Genomic DNA, 21,408 nt, shown 5'->3' with positions numbered 1-21,408 from the left:
AGCCATTAAAATGTCCTTTTTGGTTTTGGTATGTATTCGATTTACTGCCATATTTTTTTGGCATGCATAAAACCATTGCGCAGCTTCAGTCTCGCAGCCACTCTTGACTTTCTCTTGCAAAGTCACTCTTGCTTTCTTTTCTGCCAGATTTTGCCACTTCTGGTGCTGCCCTCTTAGTCAAAGCTCCAGGGCTCATTGAAACAATCCGAGCTTAGCAGCAGCTTGGCACACTTTATTCCTCTATACAGATCTGAGAGAATGCACTGTCTCCCCACTTCTTTTATAGGATATAAGATCGACATGACCTGAATTTAATGTCGTACGTAATTTCATTGGCTAGACTGCTAGAACTATATAAAAATCCACAAATTTGCTTGGGATCATGTATATATGGTCTGATGTTATTTCTTTGTCATTTCTTTGCCTGGAATGTTCCATAGTTAGTCATTAAAGTTATCTAACTTGTGTTCGGCCCTGGTTACACCTACCCAGACTGTCAAGATTATTAGGCCAATCGATAATCATGATTATTCAGGTCACAATATAATCGTAACAACTAAAACATGAAATCAGTGATGATCAAAAAAGTCAAATTAAGTATTTTTACTTCAATCTATACTGGAAAAAAATACAATATTGTTATTAACTATAGTGACTATTATTGCTTTAGTCACATTAACTTAAATATCATTATTATTTTCTGTCAAAGTAAAATTTCATAAAGCTGTACACATACTTGAGGAATATGGCATGCAAGACAATTTCACTGTTTAGTCATGTCCTCAGTATTTGTGAATAGTCATTATATATATGTTTTCTTTTTTTTTTTCTCACAATAAACAACAATATGACATCCCTAACCCATATATTTTTACAAACACACATATATTTCGGCTTTTAGGCCATCTATCCACACATACACAAATGTACTCTAAAGTGAAGACTAAAAAACCTAAAAACTAAAAAAAAAAAAAAAAAAAAGTTGATTGAATTGATTAAAAAATGAAATTAACCGATCCATGGAGATTGACCGGTCTGGCAGACGACCCTCCTTGGAAAAGTTCCATACTGCACCTTTAACTCCGGCCGCTTTCGGATGTTTTGTTGTCAAGTAAACTCAACCAATCTCCAGAGAGGGCATTTCGGATCACATCCCTGTTTTTTATTTTTATATTTTTTATGACTTTGGCAAAAAAATTGGGTACATACCATCCCCACCACACATCAAACACATGCACTGCACAGCTGCACACTGGGCTCATTCACAATTGCTCGCACTTGTGAAACAGATGCAAAACACATGCAAAAATACAAGTTGTTGTTCAGTATTTTTTATTTTTTTTCCTTGCCAGAGGTCGGGCTGTACTTGGCACGTTCGGCCGGGTTACGACACCTCCAGCGAGAGAAAATCAAAAGAGAACACAATGAAAACAGGAAGTCGATTCTTAGATGACGGCGGTAAAAGTCACGGAAAAAAACGCACAAAAAAAGAGAAAAAAAGAGAATGGCTGGTGTGGTTTTGCAAGCACACATAGTTTGGAGGGAAAGGAGGAACGGGGTGTACTGTAAGCTGGTGAAAAGCAGAAGTGATGGTGGCCAGCCAAACATTATGCAACATGCAAAAAATTCAATAACAACGCCACACTAACATTCATTGCTCCATGTGGTGAAATCTGAAGCCACTGTAAGGAAGTTGAAAGCACATGTTAAGGAGTTGTTAGGACAGGGTATTTTTTTAATACCGTATATGTGCGTTTACTTACATTTCATAACTGGTTGAGATTAAAAAAACATTTATTTTGACTATATATGTTGAAATGAATCACCTGCCACTATAGAAAGCAGGTGCATATAATATTAGAAAGTGCAATGTCCTTATCCAATGGGGGAAATATATAATCAAAATGGGAAATATCTGTAATCATGGTCTGAAAGAAAAAAACAACAAATGCAAATTGTTTTATAATTTTTAAATATTTGTTTTAATATATAAAAAACATCAATTGTGTTTTTATTTGTATTTTATCATTTATTACATTACAAACCATTGTCATGATGCTAAATGTTCAAACTCTATTTAATACAAGGAATAGGCTTGATATTCAATACAGGTTTTATAACACAATGATAACAAAACACTAACTTTTTAAAGACTAGACTGGAATTTTTAACACCAAATGATAGTACTTAATGTTTCCATAGTAGTTTCAATAAAGCTCAAGGATATTCTAAACCTATTCAGAAACTATTTCTGTCATATTTTGTACCTTTTTATGTCGTAGTAATAATACTTGTTCAAATGCTTGTTTTGATACTAGTGTTAGAAGTACCGTCAAAACCATCAACAAGTGCAATCTTCCCATTTTACCCAGTATCTTGGACTCGCTTTATCCATCAAGACTCTGATTTCTCAAGTCATTTTAAGCCGTATCTTAAGTTTTGGCTGTGGAGTGAAACAAAACGGCTCATCTTCTGGTCAGAGCGGTCAGAGAAACGGGAAAAACCTGCCTTTGGCTTGATCCCACAACAGAAAATACAGTCCTAAATCAGAGAGTAATTGCTGTGATTGTAAAAGCGTTGCGGCGCGGTGCGGCCGCGGGCTGCACAGCTGGTACCCAGCATTTAAACAGGTTGAAGGAATCGAGGAAAATTGGACAAAGCTTTAGGGATAAACTTTACTGTCACTTTAGGTTAGGTGTTTTTGCTTTTCCTCCTTTTATTGTTTTACATTTAGTTTGCGCTATAGCTTAACAAAGGAAGTAAAATGTTACTAGAAAGTTCTACACAATGCTTCTTTCAGAGTGCATTTAATTAACTTTTTTGCTTTTCCCTGGGGTCGTGGCAATGGTACAATCCTACTTAAAACCTGGTTCAACCCTAATTTAGATCTTGAATAGTCCTATTATAGACCCAAAGTAGATATTTAGTACTTAGTGTAAGTACCCTTGTCTATAAAATGTTGACAAGTCTGTGTACTTCCGGGTAGAAATGATATCTAGCAACAGATTTTTTTTGTCTTTCATTTGTGCCAAAATGGCTTCGTTGCGGAACCTTACGTATGTCACCGTTTCAGAAAATGAAATTGCAGAACAAAGTATGAGCGGTGGACATGTTGGTGGGGAACGGAGACAGTCGGAGCAGTGGCGTCTTGTTCTTACTTAAACATGCATGACAACTTCCAGAGGGCGACAAGGGAACACAATTATAACATGGTTGAAAGCTCCTGAAAGTCTGTTTTGCATAATGGGTCTCCTGTAATGTAATTAGAAGGACAAAGCAATAAATAATGCATAAAAGTTGGTATTTTCAAAGGACAGAGCACAAAAATGTAAAGAATCTGAAAAACGCAAAGGTTTAAATCATTTAATATAGTCAACATAAAGCTTTTGTCATTTTCTTTTTTTAGATTTACTCAGTGAGAAGAGGAATCAAAACTTTTACTCAAGTTACGAACTGTTGCACTGTAAAATATTAAGTAGTAGTAGCGAAGTAGTGACAAAATATCAAATTTGGCGATACAGTATTGATATCGTGGGCTGCTGTATCAATATCAATATATTGCCATGAGTCATTTTTGCTATAATTTTCTGAATTATTTTGTGACCGCACTACAATTTTGTTGCTTGTTTAAAGAAAATAAACTTGATTATGCAAAACATTTTGACTGTTTTGATGATTAAAATGGATGTATTTCATTTTATGTTTGTGCAGGTCGTGATGTAACAAAGAAACATTTAGTTAAATAGTGATACTATATTGTACAATATCATGAGCAATATATCGATTATTGCAAAACGTGCATCGCATCGAATTGTCACAAAAATCTTAAATTTGTATGAAAACAAAATGACTCGCTGTAAAAGCCTCAAATGTCAGATTTGGCTATAATATTCAACTGCATAAAATCTTCATACTCGCACATATTTCAGTGGGAAACAATTGTTGCTGTGATTAGCCGCGACCCGACTCCAGTCCTCATGAATTCATTATCTGTAGCGTTAGCGTATGGCGCGGCAGTGTCAAATGCACAGAGGAACATATGGTAGCATTAGCAGCACAAGCAGCCACTTAACCTTGGAGAGGCGAGCGTGTTGTGATATGTGCGCCGTGGCCCCTGCTCATTTAAACACACACAGGCGGTGCCCCGGGCTCCTCTGATCCACGTTATCATCAACATCACATAATTAGTGTTTTTACGTGTCATCAGTCCCGACACGTGCTTTTGTTCTGCCGATTGGAGCTCAAAGTGGAATATTTGATCCCTAATCCTATATTATTGGTATTTGCATATGTTATACTCTATTGTCTCTGTGGTGTAGTTCATTCTTAAGGTCATTAGAAGTGCAGTCCTCCCCTCAGGACTAGAACATGACCAAACCAGGACTAGAACATGACCAAACCAGGACTAGAACATGACCAAACCAGGACTAGAACATGACCAAACCAGGACTAGAACATGACCAAACCAGGACTAGAACATGACCAAACCAGGACTAGAACAAGACCAAACCAGGACTAGATTATGACCAAACCAGGACTAGAACAGGACCAAACCAGGACTAGAACATGACCAAACCAGGACTAGAACAAGACCAAACCAGGACTAGATTATGACCAAACCAGGACTAGAACAGGACCAAACCAGGATTAGAACAAGACCAAACCAGGACTAGAACAAGACCAAACCAGGACTAGAACATGACCAAACCAGGACTAGAACATGACCAAACCAGGACTAGATTATGACCAAACCAGGACTAGAACATGACCAAACCAGGACTAGAACAAGACCAAACCAGGACTAGAACATGACCAAACCAGGACTAGAACATGACCAAACCAGGACTAGAACATGACCAAACCAGGACTAGAACATGACCAAACCAGGACTAGAACATGACCAAACCAGGACTAGAACATGACCAAACCAGGACTAGAACAAGACCAAACCAGGACTAGAACATGACCAAACCAGGACTAGATTATGACCAAACCAGGACTAGAACATGACCAAACCAGGACTAGAACATGACCAAACCAGGACTAGAACATGACCAAACCAGGACTAGAACAGGACCAAACCAGGACTAGAACAGGACCAAACCAGGATTAGAACAGGACCAAACCCGGACTAGAACAGGACCAAACCAGGACTAGAACATGACCAAACCAGGATTAGAACAGGACCAAACCAGGACTAGAACAGGACCAAACCAGGACTAGAACATGACCAAACCAGGACTAGAACAGGACCAAACCAGGACTAGAACAGGACCAAACCAGGATTAGAACAGGACCAAACCCGGACTAGAACAGGACCAAACCAGGACTAGATTATGACCAAACCAGGACTAGAACAGGACCAAACCAGGACTAGAACAGGACCAAACCAGGACTAGAACAGGACCAAACCAGGATTAGAACAGGACCAAACCCGGACTAGAACAGGACCAAACCAGGACTAGATTATGACCAAACCAGGACTAGAACAGGACCAAACCAGGACTAGAACAGGACCAAACCAGGACTAGAACAGGACCAAACCAGGACTAGAACAGGACCAAACCAGGACTAGAACAGGACCAAACCAGGACTACATCAGGCCTAAACTGGACTCAAATACGGACTCGATTTCGCCCTGAAATACCGGATACTTCTGATTTAGTTCAACAAATCAGAAACCGGAAACATTTTTTCCAGGTTTCCCTCTTGTGTCACCTTGCATTACCCCCATCACTAATGACACATCTTGTTCATTGTCTTGTCTTTCTCTTTGCAGCTGGTGAGAAGGCCATCGTGTGTGACCAGTGCGGAGCTCAGTTCCAGACCGAGGAGTCCCTCGAGGCCCATCGGCAGATCCACACCGGTAAGAAGCGCCAAAACCACTGGCGAGATCGCGATCGCCGTTACCGTTGTGTTCATTCCATGCCGTCGGTGTTTGGATGAGGCTATCGTTACAATCATTCGGTGTTGAGCTGGAAACACCAACTTTTGATATAATCGGGACAAAACCTGGAACAGAACCCGTACTAAAACGCTACTAAACTGTATTCAATTAGGATCAAACTCTGATCAAACCACATCCAGTGCGAATTAGAGATGTGGCTGTTCATACCATTCTTTATACCTTCTAGTCTTGGTTTGATTCAAGGTCTAGTCCCAATTTTAATGTGGTGATCGTGTTGGGAAGAAGCATTCACTCAAGTCGAATACCGTTCCACCGTCCAACATATTTCTTAAGTAGGAGGAAGGCTATCGTGTCTGAAAACGATTAAAACGACCAAGTACAATCTAAATAGTCGGTTTACTTAAGTCCTTCACCTAAATCTATTTTCAATTCAGGACAGATCACATCGCAACAGTTTTGGAGCTTAGTAGCCGTAATCTCAGTAATCGTCAAACTAAGTCAACTTGGCAGGCTTACGTTGTTTATCGGCGCGCTGTTCTGAGGAAGAGGAGGAGGGGCGGGCCGATCCAGGTGCCAAGAAGTAAATATGGGAGAGCGCAAATCCCAGCGAGCAGATGTGACGCAGACTACAACGCTGCAGATTCATTCGGGAGAGGATTGTAGATTGGCCCGAAGAGGGGTAAAAAACAAAAACAGGATTGAAATGCCCGGAGCACTTCAGGATGTTTGCTGGAGGAGATCTTTGTAATGCCAGAGTATGAACTCGGATGCAACAGTACAGATGTGTCGTTTCGGATCAAGTAGTACAGATTGTTCTTGATGGGAATGTCAAAATGTTGGCAATTTTGTCAGGCCTTTTGCTTCGTCAGGTCCCCATGAGATAAATCCTCCAATATTAGATGAACGACATGGTTTAAAGTTAAGATGTGAGTTCTTTTAGGTTAAGGTTAGGTTTCGATACATTCACAATAAAAAACAAACTCCAAATCATTATTGTTACTAATTATACTAGCGCGCTTTGTCACTATTCTGATGGGAAATGGTATTACTTTGCACAGAAAGCGACTTGTGCTGTTGCTTGGTGGCATTACGTGCTTTTCTCATGGTTATATCAAGTAAAATTCTGAGTAAAAAGAAAAGTTACATGGTCTACTTTTGGGGGCTACTCTAAAACAGCTGTAGATCCTAGGTTATTCAAGCAATCGTGTCAAATGTTGTGAAAATACCACATGCAACCTTACCCTGTCGCATTTAATTTGCCATAATTCACTTGTTTTATAAGTTTCAATGAAGAATTCAACGTGTAGCTTTAAAAAAACATCTCCAAACTTGTGCCGCTGAGACGAGGGTTGCCAACATTTACGCCCTGTCACTCCAACTGACCCCCGGCGCCGTCGCAACCATCACCTCCTCCCAAAATAGCCCCCTCCTCACCCTCATTACGGCCGTCTTGCCTTCGCCCTTCACTCGGACTACCACGCATTAACCCCCCGGGCGACCGGTAGCAACCAAAGCCTATCGGGTGGCCCCCAGTCTCCTCCTCTCTGCCGTAGCCTCTGTTAGCATGTCATTCATACCATGAGAGCGCGGGGGGCGGGGTCGACTCTAGCCAATCAGCTCAGCCGGCGTTAGAAGAAGGTTAAATTAGGCTAATGGTGCAGCAGTCATAACAGCGGAAAGCAGGAGGCTAAATATAGCTAGTCCGGAATAGCCGTCGTTTGTGGAGGATTGTGAGGAATTATGACGCTCTTGACTTTCCTAATATTATGTTTTGGCTTGTTTATGAAATAGAATACAAGAAATGATTTACAGTGTTTGAATTAAGATAAGATAAGATAAGATAATCCTTTATTGTCCCACATGGGGAAATTCCATTGGTGCAACGCAGGTAGATACAGAGGTAGATACAGAAGAAAAGAACAGATCACTTATAGGAAGTCTGAAAAACATTGAAGCGTGGATTGTAATCAGCTGCTGGAGTAATTTGATTGTAATAAAGGGGTTTCGAAGTAAGTCATGGGTTCGGTTGCCAGATCAGGCGGGGTGTTCTTGTGTGGAGTTTGCATGTTCTGCCTGCGTCTGCAACACGGTAGTTTCCTTCAAGTGTTCAGTTTTCCCTGAACAACCTGAAACATGCTTAAAAGCATATCATTATTTTTCTCTATAGGGACTAAATAAAATAAATAGTAAGGGCCAATCTAAAATAGTGTTTTATGTATTTATAATGAAGTATTGATTTTCATTGAAAAATATAACTTTTCTAAAAACAATTTGCAATTTTTTTGTTTTTTTATAATTTTTGTTATGACATTGTTTATATTGTTGTTTATTTGCACATATATATGTATAAAACATTTATTTAGCATTTATTTAGCTTTTTAATACAAAACTAATTTGTATCAGTATCGGATTGATATTGCAGTATTTGCTATAGTTTTACTTTGTATCGGATCAAAACATAACTCGGTGGTATCGCCCATCACTAGATCTGGTCACGCTTTAGATTAATGTTTCTTAGTAAACTTTTATAAGACATCAATAAGCACTACTTACTTAATTGAACCATTAACTAATTAACCAAAACATTGTGTTAATTAGTTATTAGTTAAATTAGTGCTTATAGACAAATAACTAGTGGTTATTAATGCATTATAAATAGTTTAGTACGGAACCTTAATCTGAAGCATGACCAACCGTTTTACTTTTCATAATGGAAAAAGCATTTATTTAGTGTCACAAATAAACTGGACTACTTTCTCTATATCATGGTGCAACATCTGAGTGAGAGAAGGTACTTGTTAGTGGAACTGAAAGTTCATTCTTAACATAATGTTTCCACCTTCACAGTTTAAAATTAAGTACGGAGCCTTTAAAGTCCCATCGAATATTGTAAACGACTAAAGAAATAATGCAGACATACAGAAAGTGTTCTTTTGTTGCAATCTCTGTTACAGTTGCACTCAAAAAAAAAAACAGATTCCAATGTCTACAGCACCATGCGCCCTCCGCCGCGCACAGCTAGCATCCTCATTACAACATCGCACCATATAGCCTCTCTTAAATGACACCGAATTGCCGACTTAACACGGCGCTAACCCCAGATGTACACTTGCATCTTATGGACTCCGCGCGCGAGACTCCAGATGGCTCTTTTAAGTTGTAAAAATATGTCATGACTTTTATGGCTAGACATTAGCACACCGCGTAATAACTACCCGAGCCTGACCTGCTAAAACGACAACACTTAAATCGTGCACTCACTTTAAACACAGCGAATAAAAGATAGCATATGGAAAAGAAACATGGTGATTTTTAAACCACCTGATGATGTTTTTGACTTGTTTCTCGGTCATGAATTAAGCTAAAGTTCTGAACAAACACGTGTTTTTACTGCCTATTTCCTAAAGTCGTGCGGTCCCGTCGCCATCCCTCCGCGTTGCCGTTGGGGTTTTGGCGTCCCGGCCCCTTTGGCAGCTCTTCAGGCCCTGGCCGATGTTCCGCGATGACAATATTTGGCCTCTCTCTCTCTCTCTCTTTTGCACTCTTCCTCCCCCCTTCTCTCGCTCGCTCTCTCTGTCCTGGTGAATGGGAAGTATTGTGGGGCCGATCAGCTGGACTGTGACTCACCCGTGGCACAAAAACAGGCTTTTGTGACGGCGCTTGCATCATTTTCACCTGAAATGGACCTCACGACAGAGGGCTCGACTGTTCATTCAACACAGGTGCTCAGGCGACTCTTTGGGTCCAATGGAAGTAGTTGTACAAGAGTGTTAAAATAGATCTTACATTTCAGTGCGGAATTAACGGTAGGGCGGATTTTTCTGTTCCCTAAAGTAAAATGTCCATTCAAGACATTGGGGGAGTGTTTTCAAAGTATAAACTGTATTTTTAAGTATTTTTATGTGTTTTAGTATCGCCAGTTTTTGAGTTTAGTTTAGTTAGTCCACACCTCACGGTTACCCACTCTGCCACTCTTTTGTTGTCAATTTCAATCAAAAGCATGAAAGTAGGTTCCCATTTTTGTCTGGAATCATCTTCACAGTCTTACAATATTTTACAAAGCTTTGTCATTACATTTCTATGATCTTTATCTTATATTTTAAAAACACTCCCTGGCAGAGTCCACCACTGTATGACATCATCAGGTGGATCGGAGCACTCATTGCAGTATATATACAGTATATTACGACTCAAATCAAACAATAAAAACTAGAAAACTGCTCAAATCAGCTAAAATGTGGCTCCTTTTTGAAGACCGTTATAATAAGCGACAGCGCTTTTTAACCTTTATTACGTTATTTCCCTTGAAACGTTGTCAAACCTTAAACAAATTGTGAATCCAGTCGTGCACAAGTTGTGGACGCACTATAAACGTCTGCGAGGGAAATTTACAGCATTGTTTGTCGTCCTTGACTGTCGCGCGCTCTAGCTCCTCGAATGCTAAGCTAACGACGCCGAGCTAACCGCACCGGCACGGAAACTCGACGCGCCCAAGTCCGCGATGCCGTGGGAGAAAAGCGTGACCGAGGTTAGCGTTTTTGCGGAGCTGTAATGTGAATCACAAGAGGGGCATTCCTAAATGGATTTGTACGCGAGGCAGGAGAATGGAGGCGTTCTCCTGGTGCGGGGCTGTGGTTTGAGCTGAGTGGCTGAATTTGCCTCATGATGTTTTTCTGGCATCGTAAGACAATTCCCGACAATAGAAAATGTCTAACACGATGGTAAAGAGATTTGCAGTTAAATTGTAGATTTACTCCATGTATTTTTACTAGAACCGAGTATCTATGTATCTAAAATGCCAATGGACCGTTCAAATCCCGACCCCAACAATTTACTGCATGTCCTCCCTTCTCTCTAGTCCCCCATTTCACCCTCTCCTTTCTAATAAAGCCAACAAAATAAACACATGAATTTGTTCATTTTACACTCTTGCTCACTTACCTAATACATTCTGATTGTCATATTTATTCACCGTGATGAGTTTGGAAGTGCTTTTCGCCACTTTTCGAGCCTAATGCAGTTTGTCACAACGTTAAAGCTAACAAATATTAGCATTCTAATGCAGCACTTCCTGCTTCACAGAGAATAAAATGCTCTATAATTTGATGCAGACGACAAACAACACTCTCATTTTGACATTTAAGAGGTGCTTTTACAGTATTGTATATTTGTGCTGGGGAAAAAATCGGGTTCAGAACCTTTAGGATAATTATTGCAGTAGTTGGCAGAAAGAACATGAAATTAGCCAGTGTGGATGCTAAAGTGTTTCATAAACAAAGCAAAACATCACAAATATCAGAAACATTTTATAGCCTTTAAGAATGTCATGATAGATATATATAATTTTCCCCAGCAATGTTTAGCTAAAGAAAACTTGTATTCGGCTAAACTGGCCCTTTTTGAGCAAGAATAGAATCAGAAACAGGTTTATAGGATTTTCTCAACGTTTGTCTTTGCCTTGTTTACCAAAAGCTTTTAAAAAGTACTTATTATCCACATTTTAAGCAATACATAGCCAGAGCTAGTTTGCAGCACTTTGGGACGACCCCCATTTATTCAGCTCTTCGCATTCGATTTTGTTTGTTTATCCAAACCAAGGCCGATCTAGTGTGTGGGCCCATACATAATGCAATCTCTGCTGTGAAAAGAGCAGCAGAACCACTGCATACTGTCGCTTTGGATGCCCATGCGTTGTGTTTTCAAATTCTCCTTTGGAAAAAAGGCCACGAAGGACAAGTGGTGATTGCTGTACATGTATTTTGGCAAGATCGAACCTTGGTTGAAGAGGATTTTCTAACGTGTTTGTTCAATGCTAGAGCTGGAGGCTGGCTATTGTGGCCACAACGGTTGGAATTGTTGGATAAAAGAAAAAAAAAAAGAGTCTAAATCAATACATATTTAGAAAGACAAAATTATTGGCAACACTTTGTAATAACTACATTTTAATTGCCTTAACAAAGAATGAATTCACAATGAACAAATAGTTCATTTAGAATTATTCAGGCTTAGATTTATTAGGTGTATTACCTAATCAATACCCAAACTCCTAATGTCTTAATTAAGGTTGAATAATTTTATAATAAACTATTTGCTCATATTAATGCTTTATTACATTTTCTAGTAAAAAAAAAAAGGTTCTCATTTATTAATTTATATTTATATCAATATGTGTGTTAGGTCTGATTTTTTTTTTTTTTAATCAAAGTTTTTTAATTTGTTTTAACAATACAAATGTAAACCTGTGTAAATTCTTGAAAAGACAAAGATGTGTGGCAAATGTGAAAAAATATAAACCTAAAACACAAAACACCAACATTAAAAAATAGCATGTAATGATTTGAATAGCCATTATAGCATTTAATTTAATGATGAAAACAGTCAGATTTAAGATATGTAAGTGTGAACATAGTGAATGTTGCGATATATTTGCACATTAAAGGTTCATTTCCCCCGGCCGTCTCCGCCCCCAAACTATCACTCCAGCATGTTTTCCTCCTCCGGTGCATGCCAGCTGTCTTCATCTCCTTTTCATGAGATTGTTTTGGTCCGCGCTGTAATTCATGGCGCTTGTATTTTATTGGTAAGCCCACCGCGCTCTCATTTCCACTTGATTAAACTTTCGCGGAGCGCACAACAAGCAAAAGGTCAGGGGGAAAAAAAAGTCTCTCAAAAAATAAATGCTGGCGATGAAACTCGGATGGAGTTCGAATCCGCTGTGGGTTTTTAGCAACACTGATTTATACTTGGCCGACTTTTGAACCGTAACTTTTTTTGGGTGTTCGACGTGTGAAGCGCTGGTGCAGGCGAGTCTGAGAGTAATCAGTGCGCTATTTTAATCTGCTGAGCTCACTCCCGGACTGTAGTCGATCGATGCAATTGCCGTTCGGGATCGTGTGTCCCAAACGCAAGCCCCCACCGCGTGATGTCATCAGGGGGGTAATCCAGAAGTGCTCCTCCGTGAACTTTAAGTCCATTCACGTGTACTTTACTCGTTCCGATCATTTCCCATGCAAGTTGCCTTCAGCGTGCAGAGAACCGATGTTGACAGCGACTGTTTTGTTCTAAATTTCAGCAACTAAAAGGAAAAGTGATGTGGACTATAATGCTTTGAATGGATAAAGTTGGTTCATCTTCAGAATATTATTAAATGTGAAAGATGAATGTAGTTTTAGCGCAGATACAAGTGTAATGTCGGATTTATTACATACTTTACCGCAGATGCCACTATTTTCCATGGTAAAACACAACTTGGAGAACAGAAAACTACAATTTTTGACTAATTTATGTACAAAATACCCGCTTAAAATTAAATGCAGGAACCACATAAAGCATTTTGCATAGGGCCCTGTAAAATGTAGAATCGGCCCTGCACAAAGCCATTTATCATAGACCCAGGATGCCATTTCTCTCTCAGTCTCTACCCGTGCTTTATCTGCTCTGTCCTATTTGGAAGGCCTTGTAAGTCAGCAGAAGTATGCTAACCATGGAGTGGCAGTGGTGGCTTTGGCCAGTGGGAACTCAGCGTGACTCCAGCAGAACCAACCCTCAGAGTAAACACTTTCTTTTCTCACACACAAATAGTTTGGCTGCAGAGAGCGAGGACACAGAGGCCAATGGTATGGACACAAGGTAGCTTTGGATTTTTTAATTGGTGCATGGAATACTGTGACTTATTGAGTTCTCATACTATTATGGGCTGGAGAAAAGAGTGTGATATTCTCAATCCTTACAGCAACAGTATGTCAGTATGTTATTTTATGGAAATAAAAAGTTAAAACCATATTTCAGAGCATTTGTCATGTTTTTATGCCATACTGAATATTATAGTTAAAGGAACAACATTTCTATGGAAAAAAGCAGGAGGAGGAGTCAGGTTTGTGGAGATGCAAGCCCGCTAACAAAAAAGAATGCCTGTTTTCCCAGCTTTTTTTAGTGCAATAAAAACATCCAAAAGGATTTTTTTCTTTTTTCTTAATGTTTTATAATTGATTCATAATTTTATTTTATGTGTGTTCTTCCTTATTATTACATATACAGGCTTTAAATAAAATAATGGCATTAAAACATTGCTGGATAGTTTTGTTTTTTTGTCTTTTAACTCAACTTAACTCAACAGAACAGCTGCAGCATGAAATGAGGAGCGAGGGAGAGGAGAGAGATGCAGCAAATAGTTTGGTGGTGCAATCAAACCCTCAACACCCCTGACACATTAATGATGAGCACAGAAAAAACTAACAAAAAACACTTCTATCAAAGCTTAATAGGCAGAAAGTGTTTTTGTTTCTGATTGGCCGAGCTTTGCAATTTTTTCAACATATTGAACTTAATATTGATAACTGCGTTTAACTTTTCTGGCAATTATTGAAGCAGTTATGCAGTTTAGAGGCCAAAATCACCTCCACATCTTTCCTTAGCATTAGCCACAATACTACCACTTCTTGGTCCCATTGCCCCTCTCCATCTCCCCCCCCTCCCCACCTCCCATGTACGAGGGGGGGGGGCGGCCTGTCACTCACCGAAATGGGGCCAGTGATGGCGTTACACAGGGGTCGAGTCACAAGTGACGATGGTCTCAATCACATTAGGCCAGCGCCGGCATCTGTTTAGCATTTACTTAATTGTGATGTTATTAAGTTGTCACTGAGCATTAAGGCGGCAATAAGCAAAGCAAATATTCCCCCACCGCGGACGGACAAGCAGGCTGAATGACGGGACTAATTGTACGCACACAAAGGCGACCATTATTGACGTGTCGTGGAAGGTACTGCTGTTTATTTGAGGCATTTCTACTGAAGTCAAAGTGATGGGATCAAATTAGTGGCACACACAAAAAACAAAAAGCTGATTGAAATATTCAAACGTGGGCAGTAAGATTATTTTTAGTCAGTTTTATGTATGAAGAGAAATACATGGGAATAACATACTAAATTGAAACTCTAATAAAGCCATCTAGATTTAATTTATTTAATTTATTTCGTTTATTTCATTTATTTGTGTAAATGTTATCGTGTCATGTTTTTTATTAATAGCCTATGTTTCTTTATTTTTTTAATCAATTTACTTCATTTTTATTCTTGTTTTATTAGTTTTGAAATTGTTATTATTTTCATTATTATTACATTTTTAGTTTTTTTTTGGACTCTTTGTGTAGATGTTATGGTACGTTTTTATGAACATGTTTATTTATTTTATGACGTATTTTTATTTATTTTATATATTTATATATATATATATATATATATATATATATTTGGGCTGTAAGCTTTATTAGACAGGTCAACTTTTGAAATGGGGATGAGAGAGAAGGGAGGACATACAGTGAACTGTCTGAGTCAGGATTCAACCTTGCGACACTGTGGCCGGCTGCACGTGGAGCCTGGCATACGTGCTGCAACCTTAACCACTCCACCACCGGGCAGCACTATTTGTATTTATTTGTATTTTATAATTCATCTCTCTTTCTCTGTGCCCTCTGTCCATGTGGCATCTCGCTGTAGGACAGATGTGCATTAGCATTAGCATTAGCATTGTACCCGCGAACCAGAATGTGCCAACACGCTCCCCCCATAACGGCGCCATCCGGTGAGTCAACCTCCGATTAGCACCACGGCAACCGGCGGTCCACCCACCACAGAGCGGCCCAGCTGGACAGCCCAATCAAATATGCACTGAGGAATATTAGCGTCGCTGCTAACGTGCTATTTGTCGTGCTAGTTTACGAGACAACAGGACTACATGTACAGTAGCTCGGTGGTTAGCATTCTGGCTAAACAGTTACAAGGTGATGCATGTTCTCAATGTTTTATACAGAATCAGGTCAACGGGACGGACATGTATTTTATTGATTAACTAAATAATAATTGATAATAATGAATTGTATTGATTAATTGATTCATTACAAATTGAATTCAAAAACATGTTTAAATTGGCAAAGTTATGTAGACAAAATCATAAGGACAACTTCCACAACCACATTTTCAGGCGTTTGTTGAAGATTTTTGGTCATTTTTGTATTCTTATATTAGCATATTTTTCGTTTGCATTAGCGACTATCCAATATGGCCGCAGGTGGCGTGAGCACCGATCCCACTGGCGAGAACCGAGCCCACACCATATGTTTCCTCATAAACCCCTCGCTATCTTTCACACTTTCCCCAACAAATCTCCAGCCGTCCCTTCCTCCCTCCATCTCCCCCGCTCCACCACTCACTCAGCGCCCCAAATAAGACGGGGTACAAGTGGTCCCAGACACTATCGCCGCAGCTAAATTAAATCAAGCAGCACTACAGTCACTTCTCCTGCTACTAACTGGCCTTCCCCCACACTCGTCCTCGCCCTCTCCCAGCCCCCCGTCCTCTCCTCTCGCCACAGCAAACAAATTTTTCCCCAGATAAGATCTAAATGAGTTTTCCCAGCCGGGGAGAGATGCTCCGTTTGGGTTGATGGATACGGTGTAAGGGGCGGCCACGTGGACAACCCCGCTTCTAATCATGCACGCCGGGTACAAGTGCGGGGCTGGACAGGCCTGTAATCTCCAGGAATATTTCATAATAGATATGCAAATGATGGTACCATGGTGACAATACACTGTGACATGATGAAACAAGTAAAATGTGTTTTGCCCCATATAGATGTATTGTAGAAGCAGCCGTTGGGAGTCAAAATGAGGCTGTTGTACGCTGTCTGCACCTAATTGTAAAGCGTTTTTTCAATTGGCCGCGAACCAGGAAGTGTGGCATGGAAGTGTGGCCTGGTGGCAAAACTCTGTGTGTAGTTGTGCCGCCCGGGTGAGGGTAAAAAGGAAGTAAAGATTGTACACTGTTTTTATTAAAGGTACGGTGATGGCTTTGTCTCTGTGTTGGCCCTGCGACGAGTTGGCCACGGTCCAGAGTGTACCCCGCCTAAGGCCCGAAGTCACTGGGATAGGCTCCAGTCACCCGCAACCCCGAAAGGGAACAAGCGGTAGAAAATGGATGGATGGTACGGTGATGGCCAAGTATTTGACGTTTTGATGATTATCCAATCAGAAAACAGAATGAGCCTGCCTCATTTCAGTTGCCAGTTTCAAAGTTAAATCCAGTGCATTCAAACCTATGCATCATCTCTCTGTTCTGAACGGTCACTGCCTAAAGCCCAGCTCCTGCACCAATCATGAATCAGTGCTAGTGCCGCCTCTTCAGCTCAATGAGAATGGGATCTTGAAAGAGGAAGGGGCTGAACATGAGACATGGCCTGAACTTAAACTAAGTGTCCTTAGCAGGTCTAAGCACTGGCAGCACTGGCTTTGTAGCTCTTTTTTAAACCAGTAAGAGCACAGGCAAATACACGTGCTTCATTCATGTTCAAATAAAGGTAAAATTAATTGTTTGTTTGTGTTTCTTTGAAAAGCTGGTTTTGGAAGAACTTTAGTGAAATTGTACCTATCTGGACAAACAGTACACTACAATAAACTAGTGTGCTGTATTGCCAGGTGTGCCTTGAAAAAATATATATATATAAAGATGAATGAATATATTAAACCAAAAAACTGTGATATAACTTAAAAAGCGGTTGACAAATACTGCTACAACATACATGTGCCTTGACTCTCCACTGGCAGCCGTTGGCTTTTGGAGCATTAGCATTCCCTGCCTGCCCACAGTCCTGTAAATGCTACATGTATACACTGATTTGGGGACGTTGGGCGCCTGAATGGGACTTGTGAATGAGAGGTTGGCACGGCGACATTCCATCGCACCCAGCCTCTGCATTCTTTCATTCATTCAGACTCCCACATGGGGCCCTGCACCGCACCGGGGCTTAGTGTCACAGCGGCTCGGCCCGCTTTAGAGGCTCCTCGGCGGGGGACCGTGGGATGGACTCTGATGGGAATGAGAGGGCGGGCAAACGGGGATGTCGCCGCGGAGATGGCACAGTCTGGGGTTATTGGAAGAAGCACAGGAGACGCAGAAGAAAGATCATTGTGTAACTTTTTTTTGGTGGAGAGTCTGACCACCTTCAGTTTGTTACTGTATATACTGTATATTTCTTGGTCAAAGTCGTATTAATTTACCACAACAAATCCATAAAATCTGTATTTTTTTGTACCCATGTGGAGCCTTGATCTATGGATGTTAAATGCTATATCATTTCAGGCAAAGCAAAGGCAGAAGACTTTACTAAATTGGCTTTTTGGAGTTTTTGATATTGTTTCGTCATCATACCAGGGGTACTGTTCTTTAAGCCTGTTCTGAGCCTTACAAATCACTCAATTTCGATCGTGACGCCAAAGGTAGAGGTCTCCTGCAGTTTTTAAGTCCATCAATCATAACCAGACTTGTTCCGAGCATTTCTCCCATCATCAAACTGCATGCTTATCGTTGTGTGCTTAGCCACGTTGCTTAAATGGCTAGATGAGGGATGCAACATGTGTATTTTAATCATATAATGTGTGTTTGAACATTTCCGGTAGACTGTGCGCTACAAGCTTGTCCAAGTGTACTGTTTGTGTCTTGATAACACAATTCAACACAACAGAACAGAACAGGTCTGCATTTTGACATCAAACTCTTACATGGCATTCTTGTCTTAATTTCAACAACTGAAGATCCTTTGGAAGGACATCATCAAACATAACGGATGAAACGCTGTGGCTTGTGTGCGGTTGGTTAAGGGCAGTGTGTATGGGAGGGTGGGGGGGTTTAGTCCGGATTATAGACTCCCAGAGGGCTCAACGATTCATGGCCCGTAAAATAGCAGTCAGCAGGGTCTATCCAGCCAATATCCATCCTCCCTTTGGTCCTGTGCTCCCAGGGTCCGCGGATGTGTCTCGGGCCCGCCGCCACAATGCCGCCCCGGCGAGAGCATCACAGGGTCGGACAAGCTCGTCGCCGCTGCTCCCCGCCGCTCTCCTCCTGTTGCATTAGCATGTTAGCGCGGCGGTGTTTTGTCCTTGATCGGCTCGGGAAGAATGCGCCCGCCTAATCTGAGAAAATGGTTCCCCAGGACATGGTTAATTAATGTTGCTGCCACAATGGAGCAGGCCGGAGAGGGTGCGGGTTTGTGCTCCGGAGATAAGGTGTTGTTCGGAGTCACGTGTGCAGGAGCTCTGAAAGGGTTAAACATGTTTGATAGTTTGGGCGAGCTCAATAGGATGAGCATCCGCTTCTTGAAGTGAATTTTCTATTATTGTTGCCACATTTCATTGTAATGTAATTTGAGAGCATAAAAAACTTTAGTACGATGGATATAAAGCTGTATACACCACAAAGTCTTGCATTTATTTTTTATTTATTTATTTATTCATTCAGGGCCCCATTAGTGTCCCCAAACTGGTCTTCAAATACATTGAATACATTTGTAAGTATTTTCATGTTCTCAATGTTTTGATTATTGGGCCAGAATAAAATAATAAATACGTTGTTTTTCTATGTTTTTAAGTATTTTAATTCTAATGATAAAATATTGTATTATCTCCTGCATACTTTTTATTTTTTCCTTTACAATTTTGAAATGAATAAGACTTGAAATGTGGTCTAATTTGATTAAATCTAACCCAAATACAGCTTTTAAATTGATAATTGCTATGTCAACCGCTATGTCAACTCATTCTGTCACCTGTAAATCGAATGTAACGTTTTAGGTTAAAGTTCCCAATTATTTATGATCCATTATAAGCACTTGCTATTTGTTAAGACACATTTACAAGGCATTTAACCAGCATTAGTTTTAGTCATTGGCCCATGAACATGTATAAGGTATTATAAGCTAGCTACAAATGCTAGTAACTGTGCGTATAAACGAGTAACTACTGCTTGCGTTCCCAAATAAACAGTATATATATTCATTTCAGTCTTTTCAGATCACGTACACGAGCGGACGTATCTTTGGGCCTTTATTGACACGACCTGCTTGAATCTACCGACACAAGATCGTATACGTAGTAAAACATCCGTAATTGACCTAAGCCTACATTCTGACACCGCTCCGACTTCAAACACAAAGCCGAGCCCGATCCGCAACCCTCCTCGCTTTGTCTGCGTCTTTTATTTGAAGTAAATCTCCCTCTGTAATTAGATCGACGCCGTTTGTTGGACATCTTAGCCGGAGCGCGTCCACGTTAAGGCGACAACGCGACCGGGCCCTTTTCAATTTACAGTGCAAATACCTTTCGATCAGCGCGCAAGGCCGGGGGGGGGGGGGGTTTGGAAGGCGCGAGGGTCCTGTACAATGGGCCCTCTCTTTGGATGTCTTTGTGTCGGCGGTGCTGGGAGAGCGCCGGGCGGGTGCGGTGCCGTATACTCCCGTGTTCCTTAATTGTGGAGAGGAGGAGATTAGTACGAGTGCTTCGGACCTTTCGCCCGCGCACAAAGGAACCATCGGATCCGGTTGCCTAGTGACACCGGACGTAGCGCGACACCAAGATGTGGTCAGCAACCTTTTGTAGTCCGTCCCGATTCGAAGGTGTTTTTGTAGAATGGCTAGGGCGTTGGAGCACGTTGGTCCTACGTTGGCCTAAACTGAACAGGCTTTGTAGTCCATGAAGCTCCTCAGTGTTTTTAAAGTCCATATACCTTTAAACAGTCAATAGTGTGCCTTCCAACAGCCTAAAAGGTACAGAAGAAAGGTTAGTCTGATAGAAGTGTGTCTTTAGCTGGGCAGTGACAGATCGTAGGCTGGGTGGGAGAGAAGTCCAACGCTTTGGACCAGAAACAGCCAATAAATGATCTCCAAACTTCACTTGTTCAATTGTTTAGCATAACACAAAGTGCTTCAGACCTCAGTGCACCAGCAGATGCAGTCGTGATGGCCTTTTGTGTACATGTTTTTCATTTCAGTTACTTCTGACCACCTTTAGATCTGTTGAAGTGGTTGAAACGAGTCACACTTTATAATAACTTTATAATCACGTAGATAACAATCCTGAATCATTCTTACAAATTATTCATTAAGTTACGAAGCATGAACAACGACTTGCCTTAATAAAGCAAGTCGTTGTTCATGCTTTATTAAGGCTAATTAATGTGTATTTACTATAAAATGGTTGAGTGACACACAATTTTGACTTTTGATGTGTTTTATTTATGTATTATGAATGAAAGGGTGCGCTATGTATCTTTTCTGATCGGGGCCCACAGCCTGCTTGTCTGATCCTATCCTATCTGGAGCCATCAGGACAGTTATGTGTCAGATCTGTGGAGAGGTGAGGGTGCTTTTTATGATATTTCTTTATGTAGCAATATAAATGGATGAGAGCTGGGAGGACATGCGGCAACTTGTTGGAACTGGGATTGGAACTCACAGCGCTGCAGCCTGGCATATGCGCAGGCACTTTAACAACTTGGCCACCACCGGGCTGCTATAGAGGTTATGCACTTACGCAGTTTACACGACAAAATGAAAAGTAGTTGCATTAATAGTTTCTCACTCGTTGCTCTGACAGCTTGTTAGCGAATGGCAGGAGATAAAGGACACTTCAACTCACCCCACAACAGTTCATTTCCTCAGAAACATCTTAGTTA

General features: G+C 40.7%; 1 protein-coding gene across 1 annotated transcript in view; it reads left to right on the top strand.

The window, feature by feature from the left end:
* Positions 1-21,408, top strand: part of zbtb16a (zinc finger and BTB domain containing 16a) — a 235,199-nt gene that overhangs the window by 139,405 nt on the left and 74,386 nt on the right. The window contains exon 4 of the mRNA XM_072446911.1: positions 5,780-5,866. Coding sequence (XP_072303012.1) covers positions 5,780-5,866 — 87 coding nt within the window. The remainder of the gene's footprint in view (positions 1-5,779; positions 5,867-21,408) is intronic.

This window comes from Eucyclogobius newberryi, unplaced genomic scaffold (genome assembly GCF_026437365.1).
Source record: "Eucyclogobius newberryi isolate DKJ021-1_F unplaced genomic scaffold, fEucNew1.0.hap1 SCAF_15, whole genome shotgun sequence".
Lineage (NCBI taxonomy): Eukaryota > Metazoa > Chordata > Actinopteri > Gobiiformes > Gobiidae > Eucyclogobius > Eucyclogobius newberryi.
This window is presented reverse-complemented; position numbering and strand designations above follow the sequence as displayed.